Raw genomic sequence first — 20,414 nt, forward strand, 5'->3', positions numbered from 1 at the left:
TTAATTTATAATGAAAAAGGTTCAGTAAATATGAAAAACAAATGAATTTGAAATTCATTTCCACAATAGCACAAAGGTCATGATATTGATGTTTGTTTACAAAAGTACAGATTGTCACAGTATTCACGAGGAGGTCCCTCCACAACTGACTATATTCTCTGAACATTCTGTACTTAACATGAGGTGAGAGTTACATTATACGATAAGATTACATCATGTATGCCCACATTTCTCTTCGAAACATGTCAATAAACTAATTCGTGACTAACGGGATCGGGTGGTCTGGCTCGCTGACTTGGTTGACACATGTCATTGTATCCCAATAGCATAGATCGATGCTTATGCTGTGAATCACTGGATTGTCTGGTCCAGACTCGATTATTTACATAGCTGGACGATTGCTGAGTGTGGTTTTAAACATGAAAACCAACCAACTAATTCGAAAACAAATGAAATATACTGAACAACATTATCAACGCACCACCCATATAATACGAAATATCCCTGTCAGACTGAAATGGACCCATGATATCTGAGCATCGTCAGTGCATTTTAGTGTGGTGCGTTTCTAATGTTGTTCAGTATAATATGCTTGAAATACTAATGAAGAAACTTTATCGCAGTACCTTTGAAAAATACTTCAATATTATGTTTCTTTCTCTTGTCAGCAAAGTTTAAGTAAACAAGTGACAAGCGAAATTTAAATTATGAAAGCTGAAAATTACCAACTGTTTCCTGTGATCGAAAATAAAAAACCCATTTGGAATTAGTTTTGCTGGATATAATGTGAATACAAACTTGGCTATGGCCTTGAAGATGACCTTGACCCTTTATGTAATTTGAATATTTGTCATTTCACATTGCACTCAGCAATATTCCAGTGGTCTGTAAATATTCAAGTCTGTGCCAGGCAATCCAGTGATCAATAGCAAGAGCATCCATCTACGTAACTGGGACACGATGACAGGGCTCCAGATAATTTTTCAACATCAGCAGTACGTACTCCTTATGTTTTCAATATAGGAGTACTGGAAAAACTTCAGAGTACATTTAGAGTACTGAATGGAATTTAATGGCGTATCATTAATCTTGTGTTTCATTTCATATATGCACCACAACATTGCTACTCTTGTGTAAACAGGTTAATAAACAATAAAACAATACTTTTTCAGATAAATACGTCTGTAAATGATTTTAAGACCGTACACTATCGCTGTGGTGCGTATCTGCTACGTTTTCTAAATTATTTCCTACCGTATCGTGCATATTTTTTATCCGTACATACGCCGATACGGCCCTTATCTCTAGCCCTGCGATGACATGTGTTAACCAAGCCAGCAAGTCTGACCTCCCGATCCTGTTAGATGCTTCTTACGACAAGCATGAGTTGCTGAAGACCAATTCTAACCTGGATCTTCACAGGTGTGACCTTTCATATGTTATGTATTCAAATAACATAGCAACTCCAACTAAGACTTAATTATTATCTGCACAGAAAGCATTCTAGTTAAGGTAGATCTACTCAACAAATTACTTTCACTGTGTCCTTTTGTAAATATACACAGCCATTAATTAAAAACAGAATCAGAAACTTTTCCCATTCTGTCCTGCATTTCTGTCATATCCAAACAATGACTCGAAACAATCCAACACAAGGTATCAAGCAATCTCAGAGGTTACTCATGTCATATCTTCCTATGTTCTAATATGGCCCTTTCATGGTGCGAGTGTTCAGGATTCGTGATTGGTTGCAGTCAGATTTAGAATTGCAATCAGCGACGTTGTTTTAAAAGTGATCGTTCACAAAGCCTCGGTAATTTCCGTATGCTTCAAGAAACTTAGAATTTCTTCCCCTGCGCGATGCGCAAACGTTTCTTCTAGACAGAACTCAGTCATGTAATGGCGGATCAATGGCGTCTCCATCGCCCTCGTCGACAATGGACAAGCCATTAAATGTCTTGTGTGTCACATCAACAGAAAGAAGGGAGATAATTTGTGTGGCGATTTTTTGCTGCCAGGGAATTTTACAAAAAACGGGAAATATGGTCGTATAAGAGCAGAGTGAGGTTACGTGTGAAGATATGACATGAGTAACCTCTGTGGGAAGAGAATGGGTATCAAGATGAGAATCTCATATCACATATGCACATTCACGACTCCTGTTCATAATACAGCAGCAAAGCTTGGTCTAAGTTCATTCCCGACTTTTCCAAGTACATCCTGGCTTTCTGGACATTGTCAATCTTCATCACCTCGAGGAAATCTGATATAAGACTGCTCATCACCATCTCTATACTGTTATCTTCTGCTTCTACAGTTAGTGACCTTGCAGTAGCTATGTCAAGGTCACTGTCATTATTATTGTTGTTTGCGTTATCTGTTGTGAGGCTCCCTGAATCTTAAAAGTAAAAAAGAATAAGTGAATGACAGCTACAGTTTCTACAAACAATTCATGATTTGCCTGAGCTGGCAGGAAATGAAATCTGTATGAACCAATTGTTCACGATAACTGATGCCTTTTAACACAAAAAAACATGAATTATATGAATCCCGTAAGAAGTTTGAAACATTATTAATCAATCCATAGTAGCAGAGACTTCAGAATAATATTCCAATTCCCAAGACATTAATAATAAATGATTTGCACAGACAGAACTTGTCTTAAGGTCCAGGAATCTATGAGTCAGGCATCTGATCCAATATCATTTTAGAGTTGAGTTGAGTTGGGCTTTACGTCACATCGGCATTATTCCAGCCATATAGTGACGAGAACAAGTCTGCATTAATAGACATTGTAAGTTCAGAGTCAAAATGAGTTGTATTTCAAAAGCATATATTCATTACATTGTCATTTAAAAACAGAAAAAGTCATAGCACTAAATTTTAAAGCAGGCAATTTGTTAGTCACATTACACAGTTACAACTTATGATACAGATCAACTTCCCTCAGGTAGTTCACTATCAGATGAGCGCTCACGCAGGAGAACAGATCATTCATAATGCATCATAGTGTGAGTCCCTTGCAGACGATAAGTCCACACAGTCAAGCAGAATATGCTTGATGGTGAAAACCTCATCGCAAGAGACACACATGGGGGGTCCATCCCCATCCGTTTTCAGCAGATAGTCATATGTAAACCGACTGTGGCCAATACGACATCGTCGTAAAATTACCTCATCACGTCTTGACTGACAACCCAAGTAGGTATAACCAATTGCTGGCTCAATTCATGAAGTTTATTTCTTCCTACTTGAGTGTCCCACCTTTTTTGCATAAGGTCTCGAGTATAGCTTTTGATAGTGGGTTTAAAATCACTGTACGGGATCAGCAGTGGAGATAAGGGCTTGTCAAGAGCTGCTTAAGGTACAGCATCGTTTTAGAAGGAACACCAGTCAGTCTCACCACTCGCATACCTTGTAAAATTTGTTATGAAATATTTTCGAGTATTTGTATACGAATTCAAGAGAGACCAGCAAGAGAAGCAGAGGGGACACATACAGGAAGAAAAAAATGAGAGACACAGACAAAAAAGGAGGCAGACAAGTCAAGAGTGACACTATATAAGATTCCCACTCGGCCAGGGAAGAAGATCCTTCCTGACATACCTCCTCTCGCCTCTGCCTTCACTTTTTCGTCCTCTTCTTCTTCTTTCTTTAAGTACTGGAAGATTCCTTTCGCATTTTCATAACCCTAAAAAAAAGTAACCAGCTGGTTGATCACCATTATCATGAGAGTTTTGAAGCAACCTTTTAGATACCAACTAATGACATCTCAGTGAAATATCATGCATTAGCCCCTGAATTAATCTCACTTGACAAGTAATATAATGAGATACATTCCATATTCACTGAAATATGAGCATTTAGAACGTTTATAGGGTGGCTCTTTTGAAAGTCATAGAGAGTCAGATTTTGTCTTCAACAATTATACGCCAGCAAACACACTCTGTTCAAAGTTCATTTTCAAAACCATGTCAGTAATGGTGACTATGCCATAGAAATACTGCTGTTTTCTGAAAACAAAATTGTAATACACACAAGAAAGTATTGGCATGTAACTGCTTGGTCTTTCAGGGGGCTTATTTTGATTACTTTGCTGATTATATTGTTATTTTCACAATTCAGGTTGGTACATTTTGTTATCAAACCGATGCTAATTACAGTCCGCAATATCCTAGCTCCATCAAGAGTGCCTGACAATAATTATACCTGTTTGTATTCTTTGTTGTTACTGAAGTCTGCATTCAACAATGTTTAAGGTATGTGACAGGTCTGAAAGTATTCAAGTCTGGACCAGACTATTCAGTGATTGACATCATGAGCATCTATTTAAGCAACCAGGATACAATGACATGTGCCAACCAAGTCAGCGAGCCGGACCACCCGATCAAGTTAGTCATCTCTTACGACATGCATTGGTTGCTGAAGACCAATTTTAACCCAGATCTTCATGGGTTTGTTTGAATGTGAATATGGCTGCACTCTGTTGACTACAATAGGGCATTGAAACACGTCACCAAACTTGGCCATCCAATCCACAACAAGTATTACCCAATTTGTGGAGGTGTGTGGTCCTGTGCATACAGCTCAGGTCATAAATCAGTTGAAGTTAAGCAATGTTGAATGCGGAGAGTCCTTGGATGGGTGATCGTGTTTCGCAGCTTGACTCATGAGAGTTTCTAGGACTTCAGTCCTGCCCCACAACGAAGAACATGTGATACATGTGGTCTCATCCTTAGGCAAGTGAGTTTGTTAAAAATTGCCTCTGTTCACCCAGCACAAAGGGACATGTATTTAAGTGTACCAGTATACTATAATGTTCAAACTGGCATCAGTTTGAAGATTCACTGCATTTATTCAAAGCTGTTCCTGTCCACATACCTCAGAGCCAGGTGGACAGGTCACCTTCAACACTCGTCTCCAGACATCACGGTCCTTCTTCTTCTGGGCCTAGAAAATAACGACAAAACTTTCCTCAACTACACAAACATGTCCTTAAATAAATAGACATGTCCTCAACTACACAAACATGTCCTCAACTACACAAACATGTCCTTAAATAAATAGACATGTCCATAACTACACAAACATGTCCTTAAATAAATAGACATGTCCTCAACTACACAAACATGTCCTCAACTACACAAACATGTCTTTAAATAAATAGACATGTCCTCAACTACACAAACATGTCCTTAAATGAATGTCCTCAGACATGTCCTCAACTACACAAACATGTCCTCAACTACATAAACATGTCCTCAACTACATAAAAATGTCCTCAACTACATAAAATGTCCTCAACTACACAAACATGTCCTCAACTACACAAACATGTCCTTAAATACATAAACATGTCCTCAACTACACAAACATGTCCTTAAATAAATAGACATGTCCTCAACTACACAAACATGTCCTCAACTACACAAACAAGTCCTTAAATAAATAGACATGTCCTCAACTACACAAACATGTCCTTAACTACATAAACATGTCCTCAACTACACAAACATGTCCTTAAATTGACGTTCCTCAACTACATAAACATGTCCTTAAATAAATAGACATGTCCTCAACTACACAAACAGGTCCTTAACTACAAATATGTCTTGAACAACATAAAAATGACCTACACATATACCCTTAACGACACAAAGAGGTCCTTAACTACAAAATATTTCCTGAACAACATAAAAATGCCCTACACACACATATCCTCAACTACACAAACATGTCCTTAACTACAAAATATGTCCTGAACAACATAAAAATGTCCTACACACATATATCCTAAACTACACAAACATGTCCTTAACTACAAAATATGTCCTTAACTACATAAATTTAAACAAACAACCAAAATGCCCTCAGCTACACAAACAGGTTCTCAACTACACAAACATGTCATTAGCTACAGAAACATGTCCTTTACTACAAAATATGTCCGTAACAACATAAAAATGCAATACACAAACATATCCTTACGTACACAAACATGTCGTTAACTGTCATCATCTGAACTGTCCCACAGTTGAGATGGGGGTAGATTTAAACTGGGATCACTGTAGACCTCTCCCTCCCCCAAACTCACCTGTCTGTGGAACCACTACAGATCTGGGGCGCTGGAGTAGCCTAGTGGTTCATGCGTTCGCTTGTCATGCTGAAGACCTGGGTTTAATTCCCCACATGGGTACAATGTGTGAAGCACATTTCTGGTGTCCCCAACCGTGATATTGCTGGAATATTGCAAAAGCGGCATAAAACTAAACTCACTCACTCTAGATCCCTCCATTCCCAAAACTTACCTCTGTGGGTCCAGTGTAGACCTCTCCTCTCTCCTCAGCTCGCTTTATACGGATCTCCTCCCGGACCTGTGCGATTCTTTTCATGTGGTCCTCAACACTTTCCTCTGAAGAAAAACAAGCATTTTGTCCAATTTATGAAATAGTGTTTTATTTGTTTGTTGTCTAAGAAGTCTAATGCCACATTTATCAGTTTGTCTAGTTATCGAGGCTGGACCAGACAAGTGACTGACATCATGAGCATCAATCGACTCAATGACTATCATGAATCAACCAAGTCAGCGATTGAGTGAGTATGGTTTTAGCAATATTACAGCAATATCACGACGGGGGGACACAACAAACCTGGAAGTATTGGTGGCATGGCATTAGCAGCTACAGCTCCGCCGACCTCCTCCGGTTCATTGCTGTCTCCAGGCGAGCCCTGGCGTTGGAATGTGATGATATACTCTATCATGGCTCGTCGGTTCTCATAGATTACATATTCATTGAAGTCAATTGGTCGACCCTGCAACAAAGATCCCACAAGAGTTGACTGTACTGGCAGAGCAATCTCTAATGTAAAATCTGAACAGAAGGCTTTTTCTCTCACGCTGAGAACCTCAGCCTATGTATAAACCATATTTGAGATGTTCAATACTGTCCTGGTTAAGCAGAAGACATTCACAACAATGTCACCCAGTCACAGACCTGCCATCTCATATATCTCAGAGGTGCATTACTGCCCTCAGGGATTTACAAGACGCGAATTCCTGCATCCTATATGCATAAACATTGACAAAGGACGCAATGAAATTAATTGGTGCGTCCACAGGGATGCAGAAAAAGTCCAAATACTTTTTTTAAAATGTTGACCAAGTAACAAGTTTGGTACTAGCCGGGTTATGATATCAATGGCAATTTAATTACTCTAACAATGTCCACATGATACACAACCAACTCACTCGAACAGAGTCATAGAATCTCCATCCTCCAGTTGGATTTTCTTTTTCTGGTTCCCGCTTTAAGTCACGGTCCATTTCACTCCGGGGATATATCTACAATTGTAAATATATTGTCATAAATACACTGTACCGTCCATTTCACCCCGGGGATATATCTACAATTGTAAATAAATTGTCATAAATGCACTGTACCGTGACTAGCAAAGAAACCATAAAGGGGGATCAAAGCTCAGAAATATTCTGCATTTTTTATTTAATTTCAAGGACATGAAATGTTTATTGGAAAAACATGGCAAATATCTCTTACTTTCACACCTCTGAAAGATACTGAATTTGTGATATAATATAAGCTAGTAGTCATTAGAATTTATACTGGATGAAAACGGTGGAAGCACCCAAGGTAACTCTACATACAAATCCACACTTCGAGGAGTATTACCTTCGCCTCACCCAGCATGACGCGACACATGAGAATGTACTTCACCGATGACCTTGACACATACTGCACACACTTCTTTGGGTTATCGCTGAAGAAACACAAACATGTCCAAGATGAAGTCTTTCTACCAAGGAATCTGTGACTGCTGTTGTTGTGGGATTGAATGTCGGTGGAGGAATTTTCTGTTCCTTACACCAAATATACTAAATTGGATGCTAAATAATACATTACACATGCCCTGGATTCATAAATACAATAAAACTACAACACAATTTTGAATGCTTCAGGATTTTGTTTCTGCTGTTAGCACTAGTTTTGTTTCAGTTTGGGAACTCTATGTCTATTATTTACTACAGAGTCTCTAAGCATGAACAATCTTACATCATTTGTGGTAGTGTGCAATTTCTGTATTGCAAAATGGAAAATAACAAGACTTGTGAAAATCTTTTGAGGGGTCTAGTTTGAGCATGTCTTCATGTGCAATTAGAGCAAACAAGCATGAGTAAAATTTATACATAATGTGTTGAATACCATTAAACCAAGACTGACTGAGTGTAGTTTAATGCCGCTTTTAGCAATATTCCAGCAATATCACGGTGGGGAACGCCAGAAATGGGCTTAACACATCGTGCCCATGTGGGGAATCGAACCCGGGTTGTAGGCGTGACGAGCCAACGCTTTAACCACTAGGCTACCCCACCACCCCATTAAACCAAGAAGCAAATGGAGTTGTTTTGTTTAAACTTTCATTGTTAAATTTCTTATATTTCTCGAGGATCACAAATTTTGTAGTTTTTAAACATTTTTTGCCTGATTGAAGTATAAGTTACTGTAAACGTATTATATTTCGCGCAGGTTTTATTTTCGCGCTTTTCGAGCGAAAACATTTTAGCGCGAAAATTTATACACCGCGAATAAACCTGTCATTCATTCAGTCTAGCCACGTTCGCCCCTGAGTTGTTACCATAACACATCAAGTTTGAAGACAGAAATCTACGGGAATCTTAAAATGACGACTGATAGTAGCATAAAGAATCATACTTAACTGCTGCTGTAATGTATTTCCCAAAACATAATTAAATAATGAACCAAATCCCATCGCCGAATTAGCGAAAACAGCAATGTGTGTTGTGGCCGCCATGGAAATTGGTCACATGACAGATGGTTTCATACAAAACAGATTACCATGAAACGACTCGAAAGAAATAATACAGCAGTATTTTATTTATTCATTAAGATTTTATTTACCAGTACATCATGAAGCGAATAGTCACTTAACACTCAATCATCTCATTCACAACAACCCGGCTTGTTTGAAATCACAAAGAGCTTCATACACAGTAGAAGTTAATTCGTCAGATCGTCAGAATTCGGAACATAAGATTGATGTGTTTTTCATCTCTTCCAGGAGTAAACGGATTACTGTGTACTAGTATATCGCACAGATAGGGATTTCCTGTAAGTATGCAATAAACGCCGCCTGACAGGTTAAGCCACTGTTTTCACTGCTATTAGTGGCGGTCAAAGAGACAGCTGGCAGTTCCGGCAATTACTGATTGCGCGAATAATTGACCACGCGATGTAGTCTAAACTGTCAATTCCGCGAAAATTGCACCACGCGAAAATAAGTACGTTTACAGTACATGTGTCATTAGTGGGTGAACTGGAATTGACAAGCTCAATGTACTCGCATAACCAAAGCCCAAAGCAGTCCCAGATTGCTACTGTATATTACCGTAGATAGGCCAATTTTGAGGACCAAAAAAGCAGTCTGTAGAAGGGGGTCGGCTTATCTTTGGGTAACACTTTCGTCAAACTTTTTTTTTTTAAAAACAACATTGTATCATTCATGTGAACTAAGAATCAAGAAAAGACGACTTTGTCATTAAATTTGCAATTAAACATCACTAGACAAGATTATTTACCTATTCAGTTCTAATTTGTTTTTGCTAGGCATTGTCTTATATGCAGGGATTAAGATTACCGTGTGTAATCGTATATAGAGCCGAAAATAGAAATCAGCTATGCAATGCACATGTTCCCCTACCGGTGATATGGTTAAAACGTACCCGATAATATAACGAGTCAAGTTATGGGGTTGGATTATCTATGAGATCAGCGTATCTCCAGTAATATATGGTAATTCCTGTACATGGCATCAGTGTCATATTTATCATTACTCTTATTTTAGAATTCCTGTCTGGTGAAAGTCATGTGTGACAACAACATAGTTCGAGTAAGGATGGTTTACAATGCTTTTAGCAACATTCCAGCAATATCACAGTAGGAGACAGCAGAAATGGGCTTTACATATTGCACCCATGTGGGGAATCAAACCCGGGTTGTAGGCGTGACGAGCAAACACTTTAACCACTTGGCTACCCCACCACCCCATTAAACCAAGAAGCAAATGGAGTTGTTTTGTTTAAACTTTCATTGTTAAATTTCTTATATTTCTCGAGGATCACAAATTTTGTAGTTTTTAAACATTTTTTGCCTGATTGAAGTATAAGTTACTGTAAACGTATTATATTTCGCGCAGGTTTTATTTTCGCTCTTTTCGAGCGAAAACATTTTAGCGCGAAAATTTATACACCGCGAATAAACCTGTCATTCATTCAGTCTAGCCACGTTCGCCCCTGAGTTGTTACCATAACACATCAAGTTTGAAGACAGAAATCTACGGGAATCTTAAAATGACGACTGATAGTAGCATAAAGAATCATACTTAACTGCTGCTGTAATGTATTTCCCAAAACATAATTAAATAATGAACCAAATCCCATCGCCGAATTAGCGAAAACAGCAATGTGTGTTGTGGCCGCCATGGAAATTGGTCACATGACAGATGGTTTCATACAAAACAGATTACCATGAAACGACTCGGAAAGAAATAATACAGCAGTATTTTATTTATTCATTAAGATTTTATTTACCAGTACATCATGAAGCGAATAGTCACTTAACACTCAATCATCTCATTCACAACAACCCGGCTTGTTTGAAATCACAAAGAGCTTCATACACAGTAGAAGTTAATTCGTCAGATCGTCAGAATTCGGAACATAAGATTGATGTGTTTTTCATCTCTTCCAGGAGTAAACGGATTACTGTGTACTAGTATATCGCACAGATAGGGATTTCCTGTAAGTATGCAATAAACGCCGCCTGACAGGTTAAGCCACTGTTTTCACTGCTATTAGTGGCGGTCAAAGAGACAGCTGGCAGTTCCGGCAATTACTGATTGCGCGAATAATTGACCGCGCGATGTAGTCTAAACTGTCAATTCCGCGAAAATTGCACCACGCGAAAATAAGTACGTTTACAGTACATGTGTCATTAGTGGGTGAACTGGAATTGACAAGCTCAATGTACTCGCATAACCAAAGCCCAAAGCAGTCCCAGATTGCTACTGTATATTACCGTAGATAGGCCAATTTTGAGGACCAAAAAAGCAGTCTGTAGAAGGGGGTCGGCTTATCTTTGGGTAACACTTTCGTCAAACTTTTTTTTTTTAAAAACAACATTGTATCATTCATGTGAACTAAGAATCAAGAAAAGACGACTTTGTCATTAAATTTGCAATTAAACATCACTAGACAAGATTATTTACCTATTCAGTTCTAATTTGTTTTTGCTAGGCATTGTCTTATATGCAGGGATTAAGATTACCGTGTGTAATCGTATATAGAGCCGAAAATAGAAATCAGCTATGCAATGCACATGTTCCCCTACCGGTGATATGGTTAAAACGTACCCCGATAATATAACGAGTCAAGTTATGGGGTTGGATTATCTATGAGATCAGCGTATCTCCAGTAATATATGGTAATTCCTGTACATGGCATCAGTGTCATATTTATCATTACTCTTATTTTAGAATTCCTGTCTGGTGAAAGTCATGTGTGACAACAACATAGTTCGAGTAAGGATGGTTTACAATGCTTTTAGCAACATTCCAGCAATATCACAGTAGGAGACAGCAGAAATGGGCTTTACATATTGCACCCATGTGGGGAATCAAACCCGGGTTGTAGGCGTGACGAGCAAACACTTTAACCACTTGGCTACCCCACCACCCAAATAGGCACAGCAATCTGTCCCAGCAACATAAGTTTTCTCACGTCTACCTGAAATAGATGCCTTTTCCGAAACACCCACTCATCCCCAGCCTGGCATCGAGCCCCTCCTCACAGAGAAGCATCTTGTTGGCGGCAGACCCATGGTACAGATACCGGGCATTAACTTCAAAATCTGAAAATATCACCATGGATACAGAAGAGAATTATACTCAGAGTCTTAATCTTTGTCTTCAGCTGTAGGTGTATTGCCAAATACACCTCTCTTATTTATTTACAACTTAAGTATATATGATGCACATTCCTTAAAGTGCAATTTTCAGGATATTAACGGTATTGAGTTCTTCCCATTTCAGACATGCATACAGTTCAAGTCTTACTCTAAATGATGTTGGGCCAAAAAAAAAATATGTCCGTTTCCAGTAACCCGACCAACCCTATCCAACCCCCCCGACCCTAAATCATTGTTTAGCCAAGTCAATATCATGACTGGAGTGCATTTCAACTCATCATTTTCATCAAAATCGAGTATGATATTTTCATGTTTTTCAGTGTACGTAGGGCTAAAATGGATTGCATTGAATTGGCATAATTGGTCCTCACTGACCAAATCTGCAAATAAATAACATAAATAATGATTTGTTATAGAAATCTTTCAATGTTTCATCATAAGGCATTGTCACTATATGATATGGTACTCTTGAAGACCTCAGGTGCCCACCTGGTGCCACTAAGAAATTTTTTTAAAAAGTAAAAAAAAAAGAAGATAAAACCGACCCACCTACCCTATTTCTAAAAAGTATGTAATAGGAAACGGACAGTCATGTTACAGGGGTCCAATAATGGTAATTAGACCAACCACAGGTCTGTTACAGTCATGTTACAGGGGTCCAATAATGGTAATTAGACCAACCACAGGTCTGTTAAGGTCATGTTACAGGGGTCCAATAATGGTAATTAGACAAACCACAGATGGTAAGGAAGGACTGAAGTTAAGACACGCCGAGGGGCCTTGAAATGTGCACTCAGCATTTGTATCTAAGACTCCTTAACTTGTACCTTCAGGTCACAACAATGACAATTAACACTCTGGTAAAGTGTACAAGTCAAGAATTTTGTAAATATAAACAATAACCAACATATTGCAGATCTTACCTCTTCCTCTTCTCCTCATCAAAAGGTCCTTTTCCCCCTTGTACCGATCCAACAGATGGACATTCTGGAGACGCTCCATCTTCTTCACTTCGAGGTCAGCTATATGAAAGTCACGAGCTATCGTTTCGTACTCCTCTTCCTCCGGCAATATCTCCACAAGCTGGAACAATTCACCTGCCTCTACATCGGGAATTCTTGATCTATCCCAGTTCACTGGGAATTCATCATCAGCAAAGCCGAATGGATTCTTAAAGTCTATCCTGTGGTTCTGTGGCATTCTCTGCTTCTGAACATGGTGGTCCAAGGGGCCTTCCGCATGTGTACTGCCATCACCAAACAGTTCACTGTCACTGTCAGACTTTGTGCTTGATCTGTTGGAAGTCCGAGCAGTTCTGTGATCAGGTTTTATAATGCCTCTTCGAATGAGCTCTTCAATTTCACGGGACACTTCCTCATCTTCACCAATATTTACCGTTTCAACAGGTCTTAAACTTCTTTTCCGCATAGGCAGATTACACTCGATGCTATTTTCTCCATTTTGACTCTCTTCCAGTATCTGTTGTCTCATTTCCTCCGCTAATTCAACACTCCGTCTACGACCAGACGGATGAAATTGTTCATCATCGCTGCCCTGTGCTAACATTTGTCTCTGCATTTTTTCTGCTAATTCAACGCTCCGTCTCTACGACCAGACGGATGAAATTCTTCATCATCACTGGCATGTGCTAACACTTGTCTCTGCATTTCTTTCGCCATTTCGATGCTTCTTCTATGACCTGACGGATGAAACTGTTCGCCATCACTGCTCTGAGTTTCATCTAACATTCTCCTTCTCATTTCCTCTGCAGCCTCTATCGCCTGTTTCCTCATCTGCTCTGCTAACTCAACACTGCGTCGTCTGCCTGATGGGTGGTGACCATTAATGGAATTATCTCCCCCTGAGGCCATGGCGTCTGCATCAGGTGATGAACTGGTCACAAACCGTCTGTTTCTTCTTGAATGTGTTTGCCTGCCTAATTGATGCCTAACCAGGTCTTCCTGAAATTTATCATAAGACACATTGAGTATAATGTCAAACAGGAATAGAAATACAATTTTTCACTGGGTGAAATTGAACACCAGACAGATCAGTTTAGATGTGCCTTTGTGAAAATATGTGTGCCCATACCTTCTAATGATCCAGTTAAATGTATAACATCACAACTGATGTTTAACAAATTAGCAAAGGTCATGTAAACCGGTAAACTTGAGAGCTGGATTTCCTGAACACTATCACGACTGCAAGAATAGTTCAGCTTCCTTTGTTTCCTGGATCCATAATCTAACCCAGAAACAATGTTGTCATCCAAAACAGGATTTCCTGTTATGCGCAATGTCATTAAAAATGGCCATACCCATGTTAATCTATATTAGATTAAGAGTGCCACTGATAAACAGTTTAATCGGGTACAAAAATAGGTTTTAATTCATTTCAGTTAGTCAAATTTATCTCATTTTCCATGAAATGAATCATCGTGAGTATTGTTTAATAATTTTAGGTGTGGCCCAAGGCCACATGGTTCAGCTTCAAGCCCTGTCAAATCAAATGATTAACATCCTAGAGGATGACAGAATTATGTAATTTTCTGAGTAAAATTGATATTTTATACTTATCCTGACTCATGCTTAATTGCTTGTCTTCTTCTTCTTGCGAACATAGTGGAACACTTGTATCTCCCTATTGAAGCTCCCTTCAATGTAAAATCACTAATCACTACTCACCAAGAGTTGTCCTTCCTTCCGTTTTGGCAGGAACTGGCGTCACCGTTCCCCCACATGCTTCACTCTCTCCTGAATATGAGCCCGACACTTGAATTTACAGGGAAATCCAAAGTGTCTTGTGGGGAGGTTGGGAGGGCTTACCTCATGAGTCAGGATAAGTATAAAATATCAATTTTACTCAGAAAATTACATATTTTTCATTATCCTGACTCATGCTTAATTGCTTGTAGAATCCGACGGATAAGGTGGTGGGAAAAAGCACTTAGGAATTAATTAGGGAATTTTACGTCAAAATAAACCCCCCTACGGGAACTTCATAATGGCACTAAAATTATGCTAAATTCTGCTGCTGTAAGCAAATGTGTTCTTTCAGCTGCCTTTAGATGGGAGGACCACAATAGTTAACCTTTTGGTCCTATTTCTGTTAACATTATAATGTGGATTTAGCGACTCCAAAGTGGAGAAGCGACCCAACTGTACTAGTAAACTTACAAGTACTGGGTTTATGACTTATACTAATCTTGAGACGTGCAAGGATACTGAAGCAAACTCTGCTGAGTGTAGGCTTGATAAGTCATTTGATAACACAGCGAGACTACGTCTCATCTTCTGTGGGGAACTGTCAACTGCTGTGCGACAACCAGAGGGCCGAAATGGTGAATGCCTGAGACGTCCTCGGTGGCGATATCTCTCAAGAAGTGGTTTGCAAACACCATGTCGGATTTCCAGAAACAGCCCTCCATGATCGTGTTCAGCGAGCAATTCCCATGTAGAGCGAGTGTTGATGCCAGTGCTCTAATTTCGTGAGGGTTAGAGGCTCTTGGAGGATCGAGTCCTGCAGCCTTGTAGGCTCTTAGTATGACAGTTCTTATCCAGTTTGATATCGTAGTGCGGGAGACTTCCGTGTGTGTCGCTGTTGATATCGGGACGAAAAGTCGTTTAAACTTGCGTCTCCTCATTCTGGATCGATGTAGATAAACTTTCAATGCTCTCACAGGGCACAAGGATAAGTCAAGCGTATCATGTGGTCCGAGTATGGAGGATAGTGCTGGGAGGTGGAATTGTCTGTCCGGTTGACCTGGCAGTTGATTCTTAGCGATAAAATCTCATCGCAGTCCCATGTGCACTGTATTTTGATATATTTTCATCAAATTGCGTTCTCTCGTAATCTAGAGCATGAATTTCCGACATCCTGGCTGCTGTTGCTAGGGCTAGCAGGAACAGCGTTTTCTGTGTCAAGAATTCAAAGGATGTCGTCTCCAGTTGTTCGTAAACGTCACTTGTGAGATGTTTGAGAACAATATTGAGGTCCCATGCCGGAGCGCGAAATCTCTGTTTTTGGTCCTCCAATCTGTAAGAGCGTAACAAGGCCAGTAACTCTGGTACTTTGGTTAGCTTTGCACCCGTCCTCATAGTTATCACTGAGCTCAATGCCGCTAGGTATGTTGAGAGTGTAGACCCTTTCAGACGTTTGGTTTGTCGTAGGTGACAAAGATAGTCTGCCACTTGAGGATGTGTTGCATTTCTAGCTGTAAATCCCTTTTTAGCAGCGTAGGTCTCAAAACTGCGCCACTTGTCGTCATACACGTTGCGTGTAGAATTGCGTAAAGCAAGCGTGACTGCTTTTGCCGCTTTGGCTGAGTAACCTCTCTTGTTTAAACACGCCTTGATACAGTCCATACGTGTAGTTGGAATGCCCTTGGGTTGCCGTGCGCTTGTTTTGTGTGAGGATGTTCTAGTAGATTCGATCGCTCTGGTAGTTGCAGTATTGGTGGTCCGAGTTCTTGTATGAGAATTGGAAACCATATTCTCGCTGGCCAGTAAGGCGCGACCAAAATCAGTTGGAGGTTCCTTGTCTGGCTGATTTTCTGTAAAACTTTTGGTAGAAGCGCTGGTGGCAGAAACGCGTACGCATTGAGGCCTTCCCAAGATATGCTTAGAGTGTCCGTTGCCCACGCTCGTGGGTCTGGGACTGGCGAGACGAATGTTGTTAGCTGATTGTTGAAGCGTGTGGCGAAGAGGTCTATTAACAGAGCTCCTATTTCCTTGATGATCTGTGTGAAGATCTCTGGATGGAGCATCCATTCCGTCGGCGATGGTAGAGTTTGACGGGATAGTGCGTCTGCTAGGACATTCTTGGCTCCTGGAATGTGACAGGCTCTTACATGGATGTTCAGATCGTCGATTAGGTTTATCAGTTGAAAGCAGAGATCTAGTAGGTTCAATGATCTTGTTGAGCCTTGCTTGTTTATGTAAAACGCCACTGTCGAGTTGTCTGTGTGTACCATGAGATGCGCATTCTGTAGAATGGTGCTCCAATGGAGTATGGCGTTGATTGCTGCTTTCATCTCTAGCATGTTGATATGCAGACGTTTCTCTTCCTGATTCCATATCCCGGCTGCCACATGGTTGACCGATGATACGGTTGTGCGTCGTGAGAAATCTGATGCCTAGAAACTGTAGGTCCTGCATAGGTTCTAGGTCCGACTTGAGTAGATTCACTAACCATCCTAGCTGAGTTAGTAGATTGATGGTGAAATTCAATTGTAGTTTGAGACGGACTGGGTCTTGATCTACTTGAATCCCGTCATCGAGGTAGAATGCACTGCGTAGCCCTCGATGATGTAGATATGTGACTATGGGTTTCGTTACTCTTGTAAACAACCAGGGGGCCGATGATATTCCAATTGGCAGGACCTTCCATTGGTAATGTAGCCCGTCCAGTGTAAATCTGAGGTACTTTCTCGAGTCGGGATGTATCGGGATATGCAGGTAGGCATCCCGTAGATCTATGCTTGCCATGTAGTCCATCGGACGGACGAGGTGGATTAGTTGAGATAGATGTATCATGCGGAACCTGGGAGGTCTGCGTAGATAATCCCTGTTGAACGTGATTATATTGTAGATGAGTCGGAATTTTTCTTTGGACTTTTTCTTTGGAACCAGGAAAACTGGGGAGTAGAAACCTGGCTCAATGTTGACTTGATCCACGATTTCTATGGCCTGCTTGGTTAGAAGAGATGAGACAGCCTCTCGTAACTTATTTATCTGATGTGCCTTGAAGTCGAACTTGTAAGGGTTGACTGTAAGCGGTGGCGTGGCCTGTAGTTGGATGCGATATCCGTGTCTTAGGATGTTGGATACATGTGGATCTTGTAGTATTCCCCAGTTTTCCCAGTGGAGTTGTAGACGTCCACCCACTTGGGAAGATTGTACTGGAACGGCTGGGGGTGGAAGACTCCAGTCATTCCGAAACCCGTCTTTCATCGTCGGTAATTCCGGGAGCCTCTGGGTGCCCTGCCTCGTCCGGATCCTCCCCTGTAGTTGCCGGATGGGCGGCGAAAAGAGTCCTTCCCGCCTCTGGAGCTAGCCACTTTCCTGTCCCATGCACTCTGAATTCCAGGAAACTTGGATCTTCCTGAGTAACGCTGGGTTGTCTGCCTGATGACGCTGGCCAGAGTGTCTATGGACTTGATCATTAGGACTTCTCTTGAATCTTTAGTGACTTCCTTAGCAACCCTGTCGATTTCTCCAGCAAAGATGGAAGGAGTTGACCACGGAGCTGTGTAAAGTGACGCTGTAAACTGTTCACTCCAACTGCAGGAGGCGAGGAGACCTTGACGACGAGCCAGAGTTAGTGCTGCGGAGATGGACGAAAGGTGGTCTGACATGAACTGTTGGTCCTTCTTCTGCATAAGGAGGGCCGAATAAATCATTCTGTCTTCTTCCGCAGTAGAATCTCGAAACTTGGCGATGAGCGTTTCGTTGACTGTGCGAGATCTGTTGAGGCCGAAGAACATTCTTCTGGTCATAGTTTCTACTTGAGCCAGCTTGCGGTCCTCAATCTTGTAAGACTTGGCATCGCTGATTACTTTAAAGTTCTCGTCTATGTCCTGAGCTTTAAGGAAAGGATCCATGTTATGGGAGGAGAACTTCCTGGCGTTGAACTGTGGTAAGTGTGGCGCCTGGGTTTTAGTGGCTGTCTTGAAAGCTGCGTCCAGCTTCTGTGGAACCGTTGCGATGGGATCTATCGGGGGAAGAGTGAGCGTGTCGACATCATCATCTGTCATAAAATAGGTGTGAGCCGGATTATCGTCTTTAGATGGTGAAGCCAAGTCCAAACCATTAGCCATCCAGTACCGTATTTCAGAGTCCGAGAATATGATGCCGCCATCATTTTCAGTAACAGGAGTGCTGAGAAGAGGACGTTGATACTCCTCCGACGGTGAACGAGGTGGAGTCCTGCGTGACTGTGATAACCTGGGTGGCGATCTACGTAGAGACCTGCGCGGAGACTTGTTGGGCGAACGTCGTGGTGACCTGCGCGGAGATTGGCGAGGAGATCGACGTGGTGAATGGCCTGACGAGCTGTGCCTGCGTGGGGACCTGCGCGGAGATGAGCGACTGTAGGTTCGCGAAGGTCCTGGTGAATCCCTCGATGATCTATGGGACGAAGATGTCTTGGATACTGTAGCTGACGTCCTTCTCGAAGGTTCATCTGAGTCCGCACTAGGGGAGAGGCGACTGGTCCTTCGCGAAGGCTGGTTGTCCGAGCCAGAGTCCAGGGATGAGCGATTCTTCCTTCGCGAACACTTCCGCGAGCGTTGATCATCCGAGTCCGAAGCAGGTGGGGATCGTGTAGCCCTTCGCGAACACCTCCACGAACGCTGGTCGTCCGAATCCTCCGTAGGGGCAGGCTGTGTCGACCTTCGCGCAGGCTGGTCCGCTGGTGTAGTTCTGCTGGCAGAAGTCACGTTGATGGCAGGCCCCTCAGAGATGATGTCTACGTTGGAGCCTTCGCGAAGGCTCGGGCCCTGGGCTGGCTGTTTCTTTTCAAGGCCGTAACGCTCTTCCATTATCTCCATGATCTGCTGGGAGAACTGCTGCATAAAGTCGCCCGGGAAGGTCTGCGGTGGTACCAGCGCTGCCCTTTCTGCGTTGATGGTGAGGGGGCCCACGGGACGATCATCTGTTGTCAGCGTTGATACATCGGGTTGAGATTGGATCTGCGCTGATGTCACCGTAGCTGAGACCGGTCGTTTCTTGTGATGCACCTCTGGGATGATGATCGGGCCCTGTTCTGCGATTGGAACAATCTCGGCCGAGAAAGTTCTAGTAGTCTGCGCTGACTTCCCCTTGGTGGCGGACGCTGCCCTGGGGGTGTGAAGTCTGCACTGGGTGGTAGACGACTTCCGAGTCTTGGACTGTGACGACGGGATGACTGGAGATGCAGGTCTCTTCTTGGAGGTGGCGGACTTCGTCCCACGCCTCTCCTCCGAGGGAAACTCCAGCGGAACACCAGACGGTAGGGGGTCGTCCGACAGCAGTTGACTGGTGAGGGTCTCAGCTGTATTGTCCATGACTGGATCAATCCTGCGCGACCTATCTGCGGCACGCCTCAGGACGCAAAGTAAATATTTATTAAATTCACAAGTTGATAAATGCTTGCAACAATTGCAGCGTGAGCTGAAAGAACATGGTACTGTGCAACTAGGGCATATTAGGTGCGGGTCAGCAGCAGAGAAACGTAACTTACATACGGAACAGATTTTCATGAACGTAAACTACTGAACAAACACGGAATACACCGTGAATAAACAGTTGTAAATACGAATAAATATCAAAACATATTGATGAAGGATACTAGCTAAACCTCTATAAAGAACTTATAGAGGTAACTAACTAAATAATCAAAGGATATAGTGCCGTAAGGAGACACAGGCGCTCTCAC

General features: G+C 41.7%; 2 protein-coding genes across 2 annotated transcripts; both read right to left on the reverse strand.

Moving 5' to 3' along the window:
• Nucleotides 1-1,340: 1,340 nt before the first annotated feature.
• On the reverse strand, nucleotides 1,341-13,590 carry LOC124274339. The gene is made up of 10 exons (XM_046709704.1): nucleotides 12,923-13,590; nucleotides 11,819-11,942; nucleotides 7,689-7,776; nucleotides 7,250-7,342; nucleotides 6,651-6,813; nucleotides 6,309-6,412; nucleotides 4,882-4,950; nucleotides 3,607-3,691; nucleotides 2,099-2,398; nucleotides 1,341-1,576 (listed from the first exon to the last, which is right to left on the reverse strand). The coding sequence occupies exons 1-9, from the start codon at nucleotides 13,575-13,577 to the stop codon at nucleotides 2,151-2,153; spliced, it is 1,629 nt and encodes a 542-aa protein (XP_046565660.1). The 5' UTR covers nucleotides 13,578-13,590; the 3' UTR covers nucleotides 1,341-1,576; nucleotides 2,099-2,150.
• Nucleotides 13,586-19,572, reverse strand: LOC124274634. The gene is made up of 3 exons (XM_046709998.1): nucleotides 19,163-19,572; nucleotides 18,556-19,069; nucleotides 13,586-13,960 (listed from the first exon to the last, which is right to left on the reverse strand). The coding sequence occupies exons 1-3, from the start codon at nucleotides 19,570-19,572 to the stop codon at nucleotides 13,586-13,588; spliced, it is 1,299 nt and encodes a 432-aa protein (XP_046565954.1).
• Between the last annotated feature and the right edge of the window lie 842 nt (nucleotides 19,573-20,414).

This window comes from Haliotis rubra, unplaced genomic scaffold, assembly GCF_003918875.1.
Source record: "Haliotis rubra isolate DU_JTF1 unplaced genomic scaffold, ASM391887v1 Scf104, whole genome shotgun sequence".
Taxonomy (NCBI): Eukaryota; Metazoa; Mollusca; class Gastropoda; order Lepetellida; family Haliotidae; genus Haliotis; species Haliotis rubra.

Excerpts from the sequence above, each read along its gene's own strand:
- LOC124274339 (XM_046709704.1), bottom strand. The coding sequence starts at position 13,577 with ATGCAGAGACAAATGTTAGCACAGGGCAGCGATGATGAACAATTTCAT. Across the intron at positions 6,413-6,650 it reads CATGCCACCAATACTTCCAG|AGGAAAGTGTTGAGGACCAC; the intron begins GTTTGTTGTGTC and ends GTTTTTCTTCAG. Across the intron at positions 2,399-3,606 it reads GAAGGCAGAGGCGAGAGGAG|ATTCAGGGAGCCTCACAACA; the intron begins GTATGTCAGGAA and ends TTTACTTTTAAG.
- LOC124274634 (XM_046709998.1), bottom strand. The coding sequence starts at position 19,572 with ATGCAGCAGTTCTCCCAGCAGATCATGGAGATAATGGAAGAGCGTTAC. Across the intron at positions 19,070-19,162 it reads GATGAACCTTCGAGAAGGAC|GTCCCCACGCAGGCACAGCT; the intron begins GTCAGCTACAGT and ends ATCTCCGCGCAG. Across the intron at positions 13,961-18,555 it reads ACATAGACGAGAACTTTAAA|GAAGACCTGGTTAGGCATCA; the intron begins GTAATCAGCGAT and ends GATAAATTTCAG.